Below are 20,604 nucleotides of genomic sequence, written 5' to 3'. Positions count from 1 at the left end.
GCAGAATAAACATAGAAGAAGTTTCCTTCATCAGTATTTCATCTCAAGTGTTTATTCCCATTTGTATAATAAATGAACATACTGTTTTTTCAAGTGCATACCACTAGACATATGCTGAAGAAAAGTAAAATTTTTATTTTAAATACAGACAGTATATACCAAATATTTATACTCTAATTTTTTTGTGAGTTTGTTAAAGGTCTGAAAACAGGTGTTCTGTTTTTAGATGAGATTAAAAGGAATGTTAATTCTTCATGTCTCTATACCTTTGGCTTTTAGCACTGTGGAACTTGAAAACTATTTGTTAAATAACTGACTCCTAAATTACATGACTTCTATGCTGAAGGATAGTTATAGACTTCTTAGAAAGTCCAGACTTCAAATGTATAGTTCAAGATAGCAAGCAGAATAAATAGCACTTGGAAACATATAAATAATAAACAAATATACAGTGACCACATATAGATGTGTCTAACCAAATAAAATTTACATGAACATTCAGATGTAACATGTAGATAAATCAGGGATAAAGTTTCACACATAAACATCTTGACCTTACAAAATCATTGTTTAAGTAAATATTCCCATTTTTTTCAAAATATCAAGTAAATATTAATCATTTTTTAAGTAAATATTTAAAAAATTAAGAATAACTTTATTGAAAAAATTAAGTAAATTAAATATTTACATGTATAAGCAGAAAAAAGTGAGACATTAATGAGAGGAGTGAACATATGAATCTCATAGTCAAAGACACTGGGGCTATACTCGTCAGAACCAAGAGCTGAAAATGATAGGAGCTGATGCTGCAGGCAGAAGAGATGATTATGTGGTTAAGGGAGGAAGAAAAGTATTATGGTCACGTATTGTTTTCTGAAAGGACTACACTTAGTCTCAAAACACTGAGAACAGGGAAAATATAGTAAAGGAGTAAATCCCCAAATAGAAACATACTAAGGAAGTAAAGGATATTATTTCAGTTTCCATAATTTATTATGTGTAACTCAAGAAAAGAAAAAGTTTAAGACAAAGTCACACCATGAGGTCTAAAGAAATAAAATAATAGGGGGCACTTAATGTTCGTCTCTTTCAATAAACTAGAATGAGGATCTGTATTAGATTTCTATTACTGTATAACAAATTACCAAAAATTTAGTGGACTAAAACAAAATGCATTGATTAAATCGTGGCTTCTGCAGGTCAGCAGTTCAGACATGGCTGAGTCTTCTGCTCAATGTCTTATGAGACTGTGATCAAGAGGCCAGTTGGGCTGCATTCTTATCCGGAGGCTTGACGGAATTATTTATTTCCAAATTTAGTCAGGTTGTTGAAGTATTTATTTCTCTACGGTTGTAGAACCCATGGTTGCTTGCTTCTTCAAGGATATCAAGAAAATGCGTCTTCATTTTCAGGAGGTTACCAATCTCTCTTTTAAGGAATTTCACCTGATTAAGCCAGGACCACCCCAAACAGCCTCTCTTTTGGTTCACTCAGAATCATCTGATTAGGGAGTTAAATTACTTCTGTATAATTATTTCCCTTTTGCCATATTACATTGAGTAGAAGGAAGTACCAGGTTCCATCCACACAAAACAACAGGGGATTAAGCAAGGGCATGATCCATTGGGGGGTCACCTTAGGGTGTGTCCACAACAGAATCTATGTAAAGGCACATGATATTTCTTGCTTACCATTCCAAAGTTAATTGGGATAGACTTGGGGAAGTGACAGTATGGGGTCATTTTGTTGTCTTTAGGGTCAAGGCAGAGACATGAATTCATTTATCATAGGAGAACTATAAATGCATAGTTATATCTGTGATGAAAGAAGTATAACAAGAACAACAAGAAGCCTGGAGGAGTCATCTGATGAAGAAGAAACATGGAAGTAAAAGATCGATGGAGTGAATTGAGGAATTATGTCAGACTTATGAGTAGGACTTGGGACAGTGAAGAACATTGGTGCAGATGAAGCTGCAACAGTTTTATGTGTTAGACATATTTATGTTGCCTGGATGTCTTCCCACAGGCCCTCATGCCTTTGCAGCCATGTTCTGAGGTGGCTCAACTTTATTAGATAAGTGTATATATCTGACTGAAAATAATACAACCAGAGATTGTCCAGAAATTTGTGGTCTGTGTGGCCTTACTGAAAAAAAATTAACCTGTCCAGTTAGATTTTCAGGAATTTGAACTAACAGAAAAGAGAAAAGTTATCAGTTGCTAGAGAACATTGTAAATTAAAGGTCATGAAATAACTGAACTGACTGCTAGCTAATATAAAAAAGAACTACTTAGCAGGAAAAAAAAAAAAAGATAGAGACGCAAAAGGAAGTAGAGATTAGAAGTAATAGTCATTCATTTAATTCAACCTCCAAAACATTCATATGTAGTTCCTATTATGTACTGGGCACTGCTTTGGGTGGCAATGATACCACAATGAATTAAAGTCCTTGTTGTGATAAAACTTATTGTTGTAGGAGGTGATAGATTAGCACAAGTTAATAAATTATATGTTATCAGGTAGATAAACTGTAGGAATAAACAAGTTATGTAGTTCAAGAGTAATGAGGGAATTACTACTTGGGATAGCATGGTCAAGAATGCCTACATGACTATGTGTCCTTTGAACAGAAACATAAATACAGTGAAGGTGCCAGCTAATATTTGTGGAAGGATGTTCTGGGCAGAGTGCATAGCAGCTTCAAGTGTCCTGAGATATGTATGTTCTTCTTAAGTTGAAGGAAGAGCAAGGTGGAAAATGTGGCTGGCACAGTGGGAGCAAAAGAGCAAATGACAGGGCATAGGTCAGATATGGGCTGAGTGAAATGATCATATAGGGCTTATGAACCTGTGTAAGGACTTTGGCTTTTACATACACAGATAGGAAGTCGGTAGAGGGTTACTGGAAAATTGCATCATACTTAAATTTTTAGGAATCGCTCTTCCCTCTGTAAAGAACAGAAAGAAATTAAGGAAAGTGTTAGGGAGGCAACCATGAGGACCCCAAGAGAGACAGAGAAAAGACCTAATATCCTATTATGTTCCCCATGAAGTCTGGCTGTACTAGTTTCAGTTCTTGATTTCTATGAGATGAAGACTGTAAATCCTTTAAATAAACAAACAAACAAAATCCCACCAACAACCCTTTTCTTAAACTAGTTGCATGGATCTCAATTCCTTGTCAAGTGAACACTATACTGTCCACATGGTAGAAAGAAGCCAGTCCAGCTTACTGAGCAGCAGGTGTTGTGTTTTGATTGATTCATCCTATTGAGCTGAGTTGTACATGAAAAGTCCCTGCATGGATTAATACTTGCTCAAAGCTTTAAGGAATGTTAAAAACTATTCAGCACTTGAATATTCTGGATTCCTGTTCATTTTGTCATCACAGTTAAAAGGTAGTAGAGTTTTTAAAACATGTTACCTTTTAGTAAATAATAGAGAGCGCTTGCATATGGGGAGTTAATGTCAACCTATTATATCACTGAAAGGAGTTATTTTTCCAGGGTATTGGTTTAAACCCACAGAAAAAGGTCAGTTTCTAAAGATTATCTTATCTTTTCTGACACAAGTGTTCCAAAATTTCTAACTTAGTAAATATTATCATTCAATATCAATACAACATATTTAGGACATATAATTCATTTTTAATATGTTGTAGATAGCTACTCTGTTTGTTTTATACTATAGAATCTTTGAAACCAGGTATTCTCCCCATTTTAGAAATAAAGTATTTCAAACAAATAATTTATAAGAAGTCCATTAATTTCCAACTTTGTATCCTTCTAACACACACACATACAGAAACACACACACGTTTGTATCACTTGTTTATGTGTAGGCATATTTTGGCTATTTTTCATGACACTTCAATTGAAATATCACACAATCAACTATAATATATTTTAAGGTGAAAGTGGGAGATGTCAGCAGTTGCTTTTTCACTTTCTTAACCACATCAAACATTTCATCACTACCCTTTGAATAAAAATATCTAACTGAAACAAAAAGTAAGAAAATTAGTTTTAGGTCAGATTCTCCTTTGAAATTATTAAGGACACAACATGAAATATGTGCTTAAATATACAAGTGTCAAATATTTATCTTCTATTTATGTTTTTGGTAAATCTTTTTAGAAGGTACTTTATGATTTTTCGGGAGGCAGAGGTGAATTTGCAACATCATGGGTTCTACATTATTTGATAGCTTTACCATCATTAAAAACTAGTGAATGATCACGAAGTCAGGAGATCGAGACCATCCTGGCTAACCCGGTGAAACCCCGTCTCCACTAAAAAATACAAAAAAACTAGCAGGGCGACGTGGCGGTTCCTGTAGTCCTAGCTACTCGGGAGGCTGAGGCAGGAGAATGGCGTAAACCTGGGAGGCGGAGCTTGCAGTGAGCTGAGATCCGGCCACTGCACTCCGGACTGGGCGACAGAGCGAGATTCCGTCCCCCCCAAGAAAAAAAAAAAAAAAAAAAACAGTGAATGATACCTTCACCAAGACACATTGTTCATATTATTTAAAATATTTGCAAAATAATGACATTTGTAATAAACGTTTTCCTACTTAGCAATGTTTTAAAAAACCATGCCAACTGAAGTGCCAAATTCAGACCATTCATGGTGAAAGTATTTTGTCAAACATAGTGAAGAAAAAATGACATGCATATGGAATAATACATTTATCCTTAGATGCCCAAATAAGAAAAAAATTAATTTCAGTACAAAAAAGGTAGAGTTACAGTTGTGGAAATCACTAAACATTGGTTGTTTAGCAATGTAGAAATGTGAAGGGAGACTTAGATAGAATATAGTAGCTAAAAGCAGCTATAGATGCCTAAGCCTTAGTAGTGATATAAGGGAGGCAGCCAAATTCAAAGAAACTTTAGTTTTTTGGGTTTTTTTCTTTTTTAATTTAAATAAGTTACTTTGTGAATTGCTGACACTAAAAAATATATTCAGTGTTTCACTACACTCTTGTTCTATACTTAAGATGCATGACTGTACGTAAGATTTCCATTATTTGTGAATTCCAGCACATGATCATATTAAAGTCTTTTATCTATTCCCATATTTGGTGCTGAAAGCATTTTTCATCAGGCTCTTTATATTGAAATCAGCCTGATTTCAAAATATTCACTTTATATTTATGTTCTCAAATGGCTTTCAAAAATTCAAAAACCATGAGAAATTTGGTTTCACATGTAAACATTTACATATATAGTTTAGGTTCTCTAATCTCTGTAGCTGATACCAGTACTGTTCCTCTATGATGTAGCTGGTTTAAAGTTGGTAGATTGAAAGGACACATACAGAACTTCAAATGTGTTCCCAAAGGGATATCCATGAAGACTAATGGAACTATTGTGGATGTTTCAGAAGTAACTCAAGCACTACAATGCTCTCTAACATTTTGTCACTTCAGTGCTTACAACATATTCTGTAGTTTCACGGCTTCAGTTACTTATCAAGTTAAATCACTCTTTCTCTAGCTCAAACTCATATCTGGAAAACTAGTTCTGCATTTCTACCTGGCAGGTGAGTTTCTTTGCATAAATATATACTTAAATAACTAGGAAGTTAGCTACCTTAGACTTTTAAACAAGTCATCAAGGGGTAAAACAAAAACAACTGATGGAAAGTAGAAGTTTTAATTTGTTTAACTTTTTTTTAATCAGTTAGATTTGTCCAAAAATAAAATGGCCTGCTCTGAAATGCACTAAGCTCCAATACCTATGAAACAAACCTGCACACCCTTCCTGTGTACCCTGGAACTAAAAATAAAAGTTTATTTAAAAAATGTCCATAACCTTGATAACAACTTGCTGGGGGATAGTGAAGTAGATTCTAATATCACATAATTGGTCAAATTAGATTACCTTCCAAGTCCCTCTTAACCTTGAGATTTTATGGTTCTATAAAATTATTATTTTATTCCCTCATAATATGTTTAAAAATATTTTTCTACCATTAAATCTTATCTGATTTACCTTTTTCCATTACGTATAACACCTACATTTATTTCCTGATGCGTTATTCAATAATCAATTTACTTCAACTTATACATTTGATTTTTTTCTCTTCATCTTAGTCTTTTAAAACTTTTTCCCCCTCAGTAATTTTAATCTTAACATCTATAATTTATTAGTTCCAAATAATGTTGAAAAATATATTTAAAAGGAGACAATAACTTTGTGCCTAATCCAGCCTATAAATAAACATTTGTCCATGCTGAGTAGTTTAAATCTGATTGTCTCCAAATAGCTCACATAACCTTTGAGATTAAAACACTTGCTTACTTCAAAAGAAGCTGAAGTTTCATTTAGTAGATGCCTAGAAAGTGCTTTAAAATGTTTTAGTGAAACAGGATAGAAAAGAGCAACGTTTAATTGAATATCTTGCAGCTTCTTCATACTTATAGCTTGTTAAATCCATGCTGATTCACTAAGTTTTATAAGATGCTATTAAAAAATTATCAATTGGTTTGGAATTTTTTCTATGACATAAAATGTTTCAAAAGTGTTTCTCCTATGGAGATGCAGAAAGATCAACAGAAATAAACACACAGCAAAAGTAAAATTATTAATTCATGTTTTATCATATTTTTATTTGTTTAACTTCTACAGCCTATGTTCCCACTTATAAAATTGTGTGTAACTATATTTTCAATTGTTTCAACAGTGGTATATCAAAAGTTAAGCAAATGGCAATGCAGTTAGGTTTTGATGGTTATCAAACATGTAATTTGTTGACCTAAACAGCATTTGAAATGAACAAAGAGAAAAAAAATATTTTTTTTTTTTTACCAAATGTTTTTACAGTGCTTCACAAATGTTTTTACAATGCTTAAAAACAGACAAACCAAATACGTAAATGACCTAAGTATGTTGTACATAATCATAGATTACTACAACTACATTTAGAGTTTGGAACTTTCTTGAGTGCCTACTTCATTATACAACAAACAGTTCTCTAACCCTAGTTTAATTAGTAGTAAATCTTTTAAAACATGTATTTATTTTATTTAAACTATCAGAATGAGCAAAATATGTGCTAGACCGAAAAATAAAGTCTATCTTAGTTATTTTGATATCATTGTCCCCCTCTGAAAAATGACAGAATAGATTAAAAAACTATGAAATATTGTAATGTTTATAATTTAAAAACAAATCAGCAATGTAAACATAATATTTGTTGAACTAAAAATTACATCCTATAAATTATTTTAATGTTTTTCTTTTATCCATTGTGCATCATCAATAAAGAACATCTTTTTTTAAATGAGAGTTCTTCTTTTTCACAATGTAAACGATGTTTGGTTAAAATAAAAGTAGGGACATGTAAATGACTGTGTGGAAAGCACTAAAACCTCACAACATAAAATCAAATATCCATCATAATCACTTACTCTACAATATTTTTATCTGGCCTGTAATATTTGTATGGGGAGTACTCATGTTTAACACTAACAACCCATTCTAGCTATTCAATCTTCTGCAGCTCCCCAGTACCCTCAGGCCATACTAACATCTGCTCAGAGTAAACAAATTAATATATTCATAGCTCTCTTATCAAAATAACCTCGAAAATAGTTCCAAAAAGTTAAAGAGATCTAGTAACTTTAGGAGTTATGTTGCCTAATGTCTTTCAGGATTACTCTAATATCCTCCAGCCCTGGGGCTCAAAGGGGATGTGTGTGATTGCACACTTGCCCACATAAAATATGGTGTACCCAGGAGTGATTCTCCTCAAATTGGGCAACCACCTGAAAAGGCCAAAAATATCTCTGTGACACATCAAACTACTGATGCAGTTTGGTTTTTCCTAAATCTGACTGATTCTTTATGGGGATGTACTCCCTTGGCAACCCTGCCTGGATATACCTCTTTGAAGGCCAACTTGGAGACCCAGTGGGTAAAACACCTATGACAAAGGTTTCTTGTACATCTATGTCTTCCTGTATGTAAAATTCACATGGAAGAATTTATTATCCTAGAAAATACCGGAAAGAGGTTTGGAACTCATGCCAGTGAATCTGAAATGCTTTATTTAAAAAGAATCCATTTTAATATATGGTGCTTTTTATTACTTTCTAGGTCCCTGTAGATACTTTACTAATCTTAATAATCTTCAAGAATGCTCAGTATTTTAAAGAACAAATGGAAACAATATAAGTATGATATATACACATACATATATATATATATATATATATATATATATATATATATATATATATGTGAAATCTAAATTCGCTTTATGCAGAACCAACACAGTTGCCATACTAAATTTAGTGTGTGTGTTTGTGTATATATATCCCAAAATATTCCACAGGCCCCTGGCTGTCTCTATGACCAACTCCATCCTTTCCTATCTTTTAATGTAGGTAATATGGACACTAACTTGTGGTATTATATGTCCATAATATGAACTAATGATGGTATAAATTATAGTACATACAAATTCACTAAATAAAGATGTAAAACATATATCCAGGCCTGTCTAAGGATTTTATACATAAATTAAAAGAGAGTACTGTTTATTTGCAAAGGGTGAGTTGGAGTTCTTCGAATGATTTTAAAAATAGGGTCAAGATCATTCTACCTCTGCAATTATAATAGCTAAATAACTTTGCTTGCCTTGGAGAATGTATTGCATTCACTTCAGGAAGAAATGGCAAGAGATACAGAGATGATTCCCCAGGCTACCTTCTATTCACTTTGGGAGTTAGTGGAAGGCTGCCCTCTTTCCAACACAGTCGCTGATGAAAGGGATCTATTAAAAAGAATTGCGTTGGTTTACACTGCAGATTGAATGGAGCATTAAACGACTGCATTAGTATGACTGCAGTGGGGGTAATGGTCGCCTCTATAATGTTGTAATAACACTTTCACATACGTGTAATAATTGTTTCAGTGTCCGTACCTAATTTTTTCACGAAATGATATCCAGCATCTCTCCGGAAAATGCGCCCCTCCCAACTCCCGGTGCCCTACAGTTTTATTCCCCCCCCCCCCCACCCCTGGCAAATGTAAACAGATGAGAAAATATGTGTACTTTCAAATCGTCACCCATGTATCATGAAGGTGGGGGATTACTGCAAATCACTTGGAAACCGCTCCCCGGAGGCGTTTAGCGATACCGCCCACCAATACAGCTCAGATGTTCTTAATTTGATCACCCCCCCACCTTTTGGGCTGTAATTTTCCAAACAGGCATCTCTCTCATTTGCAAATACAAGTTACAAATCAATCCACAGATACAGAATGCTGACTTCCCTACACTCAATTTCACAGGGTGTCTCTTGAAGAGCTGCCAGGTTGTGACCGATAATGGGGGAGAGGGAGAGGGGCACAGATCGAGCGAGCGAACGGGGCCGGGGGGGGGGGGAGAGAGAGAGAGAGAGAGAGAGAGAGAGAGAGAGAGAGAGAGAGAGAGAGAGAGAGAGAGAGAGAGAATCACTTGCTTCCTTGCTTCCTAAGCCGGGATTTTGCCTGCGATGCGCGGCGAGAGGACTGCGGCGGCTGATTTACACAGTTGGCGCGGAGGAGGGGCCGGGGGTGCGGGGGGGACGCGCTGGCGGAGCTCCGGCGATGGGCTGATCTGGGGGCTCCCGAGCGCCGCTCCCTTGGTGCGCGATTTAGGGGCGGCTGATGGATTTGCATTCAGGTTCCAGCCCTGCGCTTCCTATATTGACTCCTTATACCCGACCTCGCGCTTCCGTTTAGGAGGAGACGTTGGTAAGTAACGTGTAATCCGATTTTAGTTATTTCCTAGGCCATTAAAGTGGCACTTTTAAAGCAGGTCAGTCTTAAAAGAAGCCGCCGCCGCTGCCGCCGCGAGCGTCTCCTTGGCCTGAAACGTTCGGCGGTCCCCTCCCCCTTCCGCCCCCCTCCCCCTCACCTTCTCCTGCTCGAGAAGTGAGGGTGCTTGAATGGTGAACGGTCAGGGGACTCACTCTCTGCCAACGGGATCGCTTCACCTTCGTGCTTTGCCTGAGATCTCCCAAATCCAAGTGGAATTTGGTGTGCACAGCCATACTGTGTATTTGTATCTTCTCTCCCTCTCTCCTTCTTTCCCCCCACCTTCGCCGTTTGACCAATGCTGGGATCTGAGATCTAGTCGCCCCCTTCCTGCCTCCTTTCCGCCTCTCCCCACCCTTTTCTTCTCTCATCTACACACCATCCACCCCCACTCCCACCCACCTAAAGGGCAAAGAGCAAAGACACCCTGGAAAAGCAGGGCTAATTCCATCTTTTCGGATGGAAGGAGGCCTCGGGCAGGGATTGTGAGTGACAGACAACCTTTCAGGAAGAGAGAAAGAGAGAAATCCAGAGACTGAGCTCAGGCTCTCGGGAACAACGAAGCTCTCCACTGATAGAGAGCACCGAGATTTTAAATCAAAGGAACCTAGTCCTGGGACACTCACTCTGCCTGCCTGCCTGCCTGCCTGCCTGCCATCGAAGGCATAGGGAGCTGTGGTCTTGAGCTCCCTGTCACTGACATCGCAGCGCTAGGTGCGCGCCCGGCTCTCCCATTGGTATGCAGCGACCATTTCCCTGCAAATCTCAAAGGTGGAAACATTTAAACGGATTACAAGCGTGATTTGGTAGCCTTTCGGAAAGTTGGTGGCCAGAAGAGGAGAAGCTACAAGGCTACAGTATGATGGATACAATTCAGCTTCCCAGAGAGTTTGCCCCTCCCGCTGGGAAGCCCCTCGGAGCAAACCTCGGAGATCCTGAGCGCTCTGCACCATAGGTACTCGCCGCCATCCTTTCCTACTTTGCCTAATTGAAACCAGTATTTCTCGCATGTAGGATGTGCATGGTAGAGCACATCGAGTTTGGCCGCGGTGTCTTCTGTACGCTCACAGGTGCTAGGGGTTTGTTGCAGTTTTGAATTGGATCAGTTAGGTGTAAGGACGTGGGTGGAAGGAGGGGTACCGGAGACTAACATACCCTCGGACCTCTTTTCTGGGTGAAGACATCGTAAGTAACTCCAACAAATAGGCCAGGCGGCAGAGCGAAGGACCCCTCCCCCAGTGGATTGTTCGCTAGTGTTGTAAGCGGTAGAAGGAAAAACGCTTGAGCTTTTAATAATTTTCCATTTCTAAACAGACTATTGTGCGTTTCGCCTGACGACAGCAGATTAGAATAGGATCTATAGACGACTCAAAGCTCTTCAGAAAATGAATGATGCAGCATTTTAATTACTTGTTCTAGGGAAGATAGTTTGCTTCCATATTGAAATATTTAATCTTAGATCTGAAGAGATTAGTGAGCTGTAAGATCCAGCAGTGGGGAGGAGGAAGTGGGAAGGGAGCACAGCGGGGAGAAAGGGCTTCTTGTCCTGTCTCTGGACAAACAAATGGCTCTGGGCGCTCCCAACAGGACACGGAAAAAACCGGGGCCCCATGGCTCAATACCCCTAACTTTTGGAGACCTCCCTGTCCTTTAGACACGCTATCCTGAGCTAAAGGAAAGCAAAAAGATGAGATAGCCTTTAGGACATAGCCCAGGTCCAGAACTTAAGGGGTTTTAGTTCAAGAAAGAACAGAGACTTCATCCCCGAGACAATATTTACCGTCATCTGGAAGCTCAGGGCAGCCTCAGGGTTACCCATCGATTCCATCACATGGTGGGTTCCGATAAGACCCGATAAATAGTCACCGCCTCTGCACATTGGATACCCAAAGTGCTGGGCGGGGGATGGGGTGGAGGAGGGTGCGGGAGCAGGCAGCTGGGGAGGGAGAAGGAATTGCTCTGATTCTGAGCTTAGGCTATCGGTATTGGTTTACTTCTTGGCTGAGACCTATGGGAGCAATAGGGTGGGTCTGGAATTTTAAGGGTAGAATGTTAGAAAATTCTGCCCTCCTGCTTACTTAGTCTACGGTGGCATGTTTCTAAAATTAGCTACTGTGTGCCAGTGGACTCATGCGCGGTCATTTTAAATCCAAAATATTATGGAAATTGCCTTTGACTGACTTTTAAGGAACACATTGTTAGGTGATTTACCTGTTGTAGAGCAGTAAGGTATTGATATGTAAGCTGTGCTTTGCTTTAAAATTTGCTTTTGTAAAGGGTCCTTTAAGGGAAAACCGTCTCTACCTAGTAACTTTGAGCCCTTGGGCAATTGAGGTTCAGTTTAGTTCTTTTGCAACCAAAAAAGTCCCTCCCTTCTCCCCCTCGGCAAGTTGGTGACAGGGTTGGTGTGTGCTGGTGGGGGCAGATGGGGAGCATCCACAGCACATGGGTCCTGTTAATTAGACTCCTTTGCTGCACACTTGGCTCTCCCCAGTTTCCTCACCAAGCTGCATTCCTTCCCAGCAGGCAGGACTGTAGTGCTGTCAGCTGAGCCTTAAAAAATTCCTCTGAGAGGGTTCCTGAATTATCATCTGGTAGTCCTTCTACAATACAATATCTTCCTTCAATCACTTCCATCCCCACTCCCACCACTCCCTAGGATTCACTTCCCGAAAATTTCACGGAGAAATATTTGAGTTTAAAAAATAAGAAAGAAAAAGAAAGAGCGAACAAAAACATTCAAATCCTTAAATCCACCCCAATCCCGCGAGGTCTTTTCCGGCGGCAGAATGTGAAATGTACCATTGTTACCCAAGTGGTCTGTATCTCCTTCCAGAGAATTGGCTTGTTGAATCCAGAGGATATCGAAGGCTTTGACCTACACAGCACAACAAAGGAATTCCTGGTGCAACGGGATCGAAGCAAAATGCAGGAGAAACTCGGTCCAAGTCTTTCAGGCTGTTTGAGCTCTTATTCGGGACACCCAGGCAGAATCGGACAGATTTAGCTTTTCTGCTTTGGGGACCTGGATTTTCCCCCCATCCCCGTCATTTCAGGGAATGGCTGTCCTGTGAAAAGGATAATTCCGAAGGACAGTCTCACTTTTCAAACCACCTGCACTAGAGAGGGGGAGCTTTGGAAGCTAGAGGAGCAGATGATCCAGGGGATGGTTTCCTTGAGAGTTAAAAAAATAAAGAGAGAGAGAGAGAAAAGAAAGAAAGAAAGAGAAAGAAAGAAAGAAAGAAAGAAAGAAAGAAAGAAAGAAAGAAAGAAAGAAAGAAAGAAAGAAAGAAAGAAAGAAAGAAAGAAAGAAAGAAAGAAAGAAAGAAAGAAAGAAAGAAAAGAAAATGCCTAAAATGCCTCTCCCCTGCTCCCCTCCCCCATCTCCACCTTCCCCACCATAGAAATGTTTCCCATAGGTTGGTCTCCTCCCACTTCGCTCGTTTCTTATTTTGCCAATTTGTTTTCTCTATCCCTCTACTTATTTTCCCTACACACACACACACTCACTCACTCACAACTGTATAGTCAGGGCTTCCTAGCGCTCGCTCCCGAACCTATGCTAAGCGCGTTCCCTTTGGAGCTCATTTTCATGACGTGGAATACCAGGTTCAGGGTTATAGCACATATATATATTTTTAAAGCCGGAGCAAGGGAAGTCTGAGATTCTGCACTGTGATTGAGCCTTCCTTCCTCCCTGCCTCCCTCCCGCCCTTCCTCCCAGTGCCCATGATGTGCTGTGGGTACCCAGAGAGAGCAGCCACCGCGGCGGCAGCGGCAGGGGCAGCAGAGCTGGAAGCCTGCTGCAGCCCCTTCTCCTCCCTCCTCTATTGAGTGTGCCAAGCGGCAGTTCTGCATCCTAAAGAAGCCCATTGAAGAGCCTATTGCATTCCCAGCACGTCTTAAGCTTGCTGCTCTTTTTTTTTTTCCTCTTAGTCCCCCCGCCCAACCCCCTTTTATCCCCTTTTGCTTCAGCTTCAGCAAAGCAAAGGGAGTGGGAGGGAAAGAGAGAGAATCCTTAAACTCAAGCTTTTTTTTTTCTTTTTCTTTTCACGGTTCACGGTTCCATGCTAATAAATAAATAAATAAATTACAAGAAAAGAAAAAAAAAAAAAAACCAAAAAACTCTGGCAAAATAGGTAAGTCCAAGACATCTGGAGCCTTTTTTGCCTAAACCACAGGGACCTGAAAAACAATAAAAATATTTAAGATAGTGAAGAAGGAAGAACTTAAGTAGATTTTAATATTTCATAAGGGAGATGGAAGACTAATTGATACTGCAATGTAGGCTTTTCTGCGTTTTCTCTCTCCCTCTTTTTCATTTAATTGTTTTTAATTTTTCAGTATTGCATGTCTGAGGCAGATTTCTCTTTGCTTTCTCACGGTATCTCCTTTCTTTACAGCTCTGAACATTATATGCAAGTGTAATGTGAAGATTTACTTTTTCACTTTTCCTATAAATTATATCACTGTGTTTTAAGAAGAAGGTTGATGAAATATATCTTTCTGTGTGCTGTGAGGAAAATATATGCTAGAAACTTTGGTTTATTTTTATTGATTAAAATCAGCTATTCAATTTTGATGAATATTTTAGTGACTCAGGAAGGAGAATGTAATAAAACTGCATTATTATCATTTATTTATGTAAACATTTTCATATACTGATGTTATTAGGCAAGGAAAGCGATGCATAGAGGAAGACTTTATGTTATCAGAATAGTGCACCGCATTTGTTTCTTCTGATTGGAAAAGAATATCTTTTTTGAAATTTATTTCATGTGATAGATCATTTATCAGCAGGTACGAACAGAGGTTTCCACTCTCTCTTGACTTTAACTACCCACCTCCCCTCTAACCAGTCATCTGCTCTTCCAGCTTTTTAAAGAATTCCTCAGTTGATCTTGAAGGCACAGATACACATTCCAAACTAAGCTCTGCAAATGTTTTAATTCAGACACTTTCAGACTCAGCATCCTCTAGTTGTCCCTATCTTTAGCTCTGACAATTGCATGGGCATGTTTTTTAGAAGGGCTAATGACTCCTACATGCTTTAAATAGTTAAATGATACAAATATATAAAAATTACTTATTAAATTAAAGAAGATGACAGTATTCTATTCTTGGGCCAAAGGATGTGGACATATAGTGTACATACTGACTATACACTGTTATAAAGCATGTTATGATCATTTCATAAAAATAAATCTTAAGTTTTCCTGAGTTGCTGATCATTTTACAAATCTCAACATCCGATATTGAGCAACAGGCTCACACTTTATCATACTAATCAATATAATAATTTTGGAGTATGTCATGTATTTTTAATAGTCAAAACCTATAATTCAAAGAACATATTTTTCCCATCAGAGTTCCAATCAGATTTATTATGAGTATCTTTGATGTCAACATAAGTTTTAACAGGCAAACAGGTGTAATGGACACATTATTGCTATTATTACTGAATCTGCCTATGCCTAAAAGGAAGTACGATGTACCAGTTCTGTTGTTTGTTATACAGAGGCAATGCAGTCTGCTTTTGTTCATGCGATATGCCGTTTACCAAGTATGGCTTTGTTCAGGAAAATGTCACTGCATGGTTCAATATTTCAGAGTTTCCTAAGTTTAAAATATAGGACACACTCTAAACGTTAAGTGTGTTGCTAGCTCATTTTGAGTGTCACTTCAACAATTGCTGAAGTTTTTATATAGCTCTTAAAATGCCCCACATGTAGGAGTCAATTAAAATAGTACATATGACTAAAAGCTAAAAATCTGCATTTTTATTTCTGTTGCAGTTTTGTAATCAACCACGAACGATGAAACATTCCATAGCTGAGATGCTTCACAGAGGAAGGATGTTGTGGATAATTCTTCTAAGCACAATTGCTCTAGGATGGACTACCCCGATTCCCCTAATAGAGGACTCAGAGGAAATAGATGAGCCCTGTTTTGATCCATGCTACTGTGAAGTTAAAGAAAGCCTCTTTCATATACATTGTGACAGTAAAGGATTTACAAATATTAGTCAGATTGCCGAGTTCTGGTCAAGACCTTTTAAACTGTATCTGCAGAGGAATTCTATGAGGAAATTATACACCAACAGTTTTCTTCATTTGAATAATGCTGTGTCTATTAATCTTGGGAACAATGCATTGCAGGACATTCAGACTGGAGCTTTCAATGGTCTTAAGATTTTAAAGAGACTATATCTACATGAAAACAAACTAGATGTCTTCAGAAATGACACCTTCCTTGGCTTAGAAAGTCTAGAATATCTGCAGGCAGATTACAATGTCATTAAACGTATTGAGAGTGGGGCATTTCGGAACCTAAGTAAATTGAGGGTTCTGATTTTAAACGACAATCTCATCCCCATGCTTCCGACCAATTTATTTAAGGCTGTCTCTTTAACCCATTTGGACCTACGTGGAAATAGGTTAAAGGTTCTTTTTTACCGAGGAATGCTAGATCACATTGGCAGAAGCCTGATGGAACTCCAGCTGGAAGAAAACCCCTGGAACTGTACATGTGAAATTGTACAACTGAAGAGTTGGCTGGAACGCATTCCTTATACTGCCCTGGTGGGAGACATTACCTGTGAGACCCCTTTCCATTTCCATGGAAAGGACCTACGAGAAATCAAGAAGACAGAACTCTGTCCTTTGTTGTCTGACTCTGAGGTAGAGGCTAGTTTGGGAATTCCACATTTGTCATCAAGTAAGGAGAATGCATGGCCAACTAAGCCTTCCTCAATGCTATCCTCTGTCCATTTTACTGCTTCTTCTGTTGAATACAAGTCCTCAAATAAACAGCCTAAGCCCACCAAACAGCCTCGAACACCAAGGCCACCCTCCACCTCCCAAGCTTTATATCCTGGTCCAAACCAGCCTCCCATTGCTCCTTATCAGACCAGACCACCAATCCCCATTATATGCCCCACTGGGTGTACCTGTAATTTGCACATCAATGACCTTGGTTTGACTGTCAACTGCAAAGAGCGAGGATTTAATAACATTTCTGAACTTCTTCCAAGGCCCTTGAATGCCAAGAAACTGTATCTGAGTAGCAATCTGATTCAGAAAATATACCGCTCTGATTTTTGGAATTTTTCTTCCTTGGATCTCTTGCATCTGGGGAACAATCGCATTTCCTATGTCCAAGACGGGGCCTTTATCAACTTGCCCAACTTAAAGAGCCTCTTTCTTAATGGCAACGATATAGAGAAGCTGACACCAGGCATGTTCCGAGGCCTACAGAGTTTGCACTACTTGTACTTTGAGTTCAATGTCATCCGGGAAATCCAGCCTGCAGCCTTCAGCCTCATGCCCAACTTGAAGCTGCTATTCCTCAATAATAACTTGCTGAGGACCCTGCCAACGGACGCCTTCGCAGGCACATCCCTGGCCCGGCTCAACCTGAGGAAGAACTACTTCCTCTATCTTCCCGTGGCTGGTGTCCTGGAACACTTGAACGCCATTGTCCAGATAGACCTCAATGAGAATCCTTGGGACTGCACTTGTGACCTGGTCCCCTTTAAACAGTGGATCGAAACCATCAGCTCAGTCAGTGTGGTTGGTGATGTGCTTTGCAGGAGCCCTGAGAATCTCACTCACCGTGATGTGCGCACTATTGAGCTGGAAGTTCTTTGCCCAGAGATGCTGCACGTTGCACCAGCTGGAGCATCCCCAGCACAGCCTGGAGATTCCCACCTTATTGGGGCACCAACCAGTGCATCACCTTATGAGTTTTCTCCTCCTGGGGGCCCTGTGCCACTTTCTGTGTTAATTCTCAGCCTTCTGGTTCTGTTTTTCTCAGCAGTCTTTGTTGCTGCAGGCCTCTTTGCCTACGTGCTCCGAAGGCGTCGAAAGAAGCTGCCCTTCAGAAGCAAGCGGCAGGAAGGTGTGGACCTTACTGGCATCCAAATGCAATGCCACCGGCTGTTTGAGGATGGTGGAGGTGGTGGTGGTGGAAGTGGGGGTGGAGGTCGACCAACTCTTTCCTCTCCAGAGAAGGCCCCTCCTGTGGGTCATGTGTATGAGTACATCCCCCATCCAGTTACCCAAATGTGCAACAACCCCATCTACAAGCCTCGTGAGGAGGAGGAGGAGGCTGTTTCATCAGCCCAAGAAGCAGGGAGTGCAGAACGTGGGGGTCCAGGGACACAACCACCGGGAATGGGTGAGGCTCTCCTAGGAAGTGAGCAGTTTGCTGAGACACCCAAGGAGAACCATAGTAACTACCGGACCTTGCTGGAAAAAGAGAAGGAGTGGGCCCTGGCAGTGTCCAGCTCCCAGCTTAACACCATAGTGACGGTGAATCACCATCACCCTCACCCTCACCACCCAGCAGTTGGTGGGGTTTCAGGAGTAGTTGGGGGAACTGGGAGAGACTTGGCAGGGTTCCGCCACCATGAGAAAAATGGTGGGGTGGTGCTGTTTCCTCCCGGGGGAGGATGTGGTGGTGGCAGTATGCTACTAGACCGAGAGAGGCCACAGCCTGCCCCCTGCACAGTGGGATTTGTGGACTGTCTCTATGGAACAGTGCCCAAATTAAAGGAACTGCACGTGCACCCTCCTGGCATGCAATACCCAGACTTACAGCAGGACGCCAGGCTCAAAGAAACCCTTCTCTTCTCGGCTGGAAAGGGCTTCACAGACCACCAAACCCAAAAAAGTGATTACCTCGAGTTAAGGGCCAAACTTCAAACCAAGCCGGATTACCTCGAAGTCCTGGAGAAGACAACATATAGGTTCTAACAGAGAGAAGAAAATATATTAGTGCTTTTTTTTTTTTTTTCAAAAGAAAAGGAAAATAAAAGAAATAAATCCCTTGCTCCCTTTACACTTGTCCCAATAACTCCATCCTCAAGATCTTCCCTACCCTGAACAAAACTGAAACCGCATGATGACTAGAGAATACAGATGTATGCTCTCCCCTCTCAGATGTGATTTGGAGGAAGGGCCATACTCAGATCATTAATCAATGAAGTGCCTTCGCAGACTTTTGCCAGCAAATGTTATCATTATTTTTTTATACTGAAACTTGAGACTTTGACTGTGCCATGTATAAGGTATACTGGGAATCATTGTATGGATCCTAATTAAGTAAAATTCAGTGTGTCTTTTTATTTTCAGTAACTATTTTTTTTTTTTTTAGTTGTAGTTTTGTTTTAAAGGGAGGGGGGAAACAAGTTGACATTTGTCATTTGTGGCTTTCTTTCTTCTCATCATGGCACAGATTCTGTACATGTATTAACAATGCAGTTTGCTGCATGCCTGGAAACTGCAAGACGGGGAGGGAGGGGGCGGGTCTTGCTCGAATGTTCTCACTCACTATCTTGTCTCTCATACACATATCCATCTGCAGAACGTGCCCTAAACCTGCAGTTTCTTCCTGCTGGTGCAGGTACACCCACCCCCCCATCCCCCACACACACAAACACACACACACACACACACACACACACACACACACACACACTCCATACCATTCCCATTCAATCCAATCTGCTTAGTTCGGGTTTGATCCATTTTTCTCCTCTCCATAGTTCCACTACCCTTCACTGCTAGTGTACAGCTCACAGCATCTCTCCTATCACCCTGGGAAAATCACATTCTAGGCTGGATTCTACTGAAATGGAGGCCTGGTGGTTTAACAGCCGAAGACACGCGCCTAGGGATGAGCACCCTCTTTGTGACACTTCATCCTGATGCCAAGATTTTTTGGAGAACATCTGCACTTTCTTATATATATATATATATATATAATATTAAAAAGAAAGCAACTGGGTATATATCACTAACAGCTTTGTAGGAAGCACTTTTAATGTTTTCTCTCTCACACACAAAGATTCAAAAGAAATGTGCATATATTTATTCTGTAATTTCAGTGATTATAAATTGTAAAGGTAATGTTTAATCATTGTATAGTGATTATGCGTCTGGTATAGCTTTCCTAATAAAAAGTTTTTGAAAAACATAATACATTATATATAGAGGATACAAAGCTTGAATCTGAAACTCCAGCTATGCCATGCCTTTCGTGCTCCCATTTAAAAAAATGATTTCTTTTACTTGTTACACAGAAAGTAATTTATTAACGGGTTTGATGCACTGTGATGTTGATAAATCTTATATCCCACCATCTCTATTCCAAACCAGGATACAATTGAGACTTAAAATCTGACTTACAGTTTATTTTTTTTTCTTGACTTAAGAATTTCGATTTTAGTAACCAATGATGCACTGTTTCCTAGGCAAGATGCAAGGGGGAGAAAATAAAATAACTAGATCACTGAGAAGTACAGGATTAATTAGTAGAGCGTAATCAAGGATCCGTACATCTTAAGATAATAGATGACATAAAGAAATCGGAGAGTAAAATTGCTATTGTTTTTAAAATATGTAGTCCAATTACATGCACACCCTAATACACCCACACGCTTCCACATACACCCATACAGCCCAGTAAATATCAAAGGCCTTGGCCTTGGAGCCAATTATATGGCCAGAATCCTGTGAAAGCTGTCACTTACATTTGACTACTATTTTCGAAACACTTACAGCAGCTGGCCCCAATAACGTTTGAACTAAGTCAGAGGATGGTGAATGAGATTTTGGTCCTATGACATTAAAATTATGTTGAAAAATTAACCTGACAACAAGCCAAGTTTAGATCCATTTATATGTGAGCGAAACCAAAGAATACTGGATTTATACGGCGCCGGTATCAAATTGGTGGAGGAAACTTAAGAAAACAGACCTATGAGGCACTTATCTAAGTAGGCCATTAGAG

General features: G+C 39.6%; 1 protein-coding gene across 3 annotated transcripts; it reads left to right on the top strand.

Annotated features, from left to right (window-relative positions):
- Nucleotides 1–9,256: 9,256 nt before the first annotated feature.
- Nucleotides 9,257–19,134, top strand: SLITRK3 (SLIT and NTRK like family member 3). Of its 3 annotated transcripts, none has more exons than XM_010359214.2 (2): nt 9,257–9,326; nt 15,606–19,112. In XM_010359214.2, the coding sequence occupies exon 2, from the start codon at nt 15,627–15,629 to the stop codon at nt 18,564–18,566; it is 2,940 nt and encodes a 979-aa protein (XP_010357516.1). In that variant the 5' UTR covers nt 9,257–9,326; nt 15,606–15,626; the 3' UTR covers nt 18,567–19,112. The 3 variants fall into 3 exon arrangements, with proteins under 3 accessions (XP_010357516.1, XP_010357513.1, XP_010357514.1); XM_010359211.2 differs by having other exon boundaries at nt 9,314–9,747; nt 15,606–19,134; XM_010359212.2 differs by lacking the exon at nt 9,257–9,326 and adding an exon at nt 9,870–10,765.
- The last annotated feature ends 1,470 nt before the right edge of the window (nt 19,135–20,604 follow it).

This window comes from Rhinopithecus roxellana, chromosome 1, assembly GCF_007565055.1.
Source record: "Rhinopithecus roxellana isolate Shanxi Qingling chromosome 1, ASM756505v1, whole genome shotgun sequence".
In the NCBI taxonomy this organism is placed as follows: domain Eukaryota; kingdom Metazoa; phylum Chordata; class Mammalia; order Primates; family Cercopithecidae; genus Rhinopithecus; species Rhinopithecus roxellana.
Note: the sequence above shows the minus strand (reverse complement) of the source record. Positions and strands in the feature narration are given on the sequence as shown.

Excerpts from the sequence above, each read along its gene's own strand:
- SLITRK3 (XM_010359211.2), top strand. The coding sequence starts at position 15,627 with ATGAAACATTCCATAGCTGAGATGCTTCACAGAGGAAGGATGTTGTGG.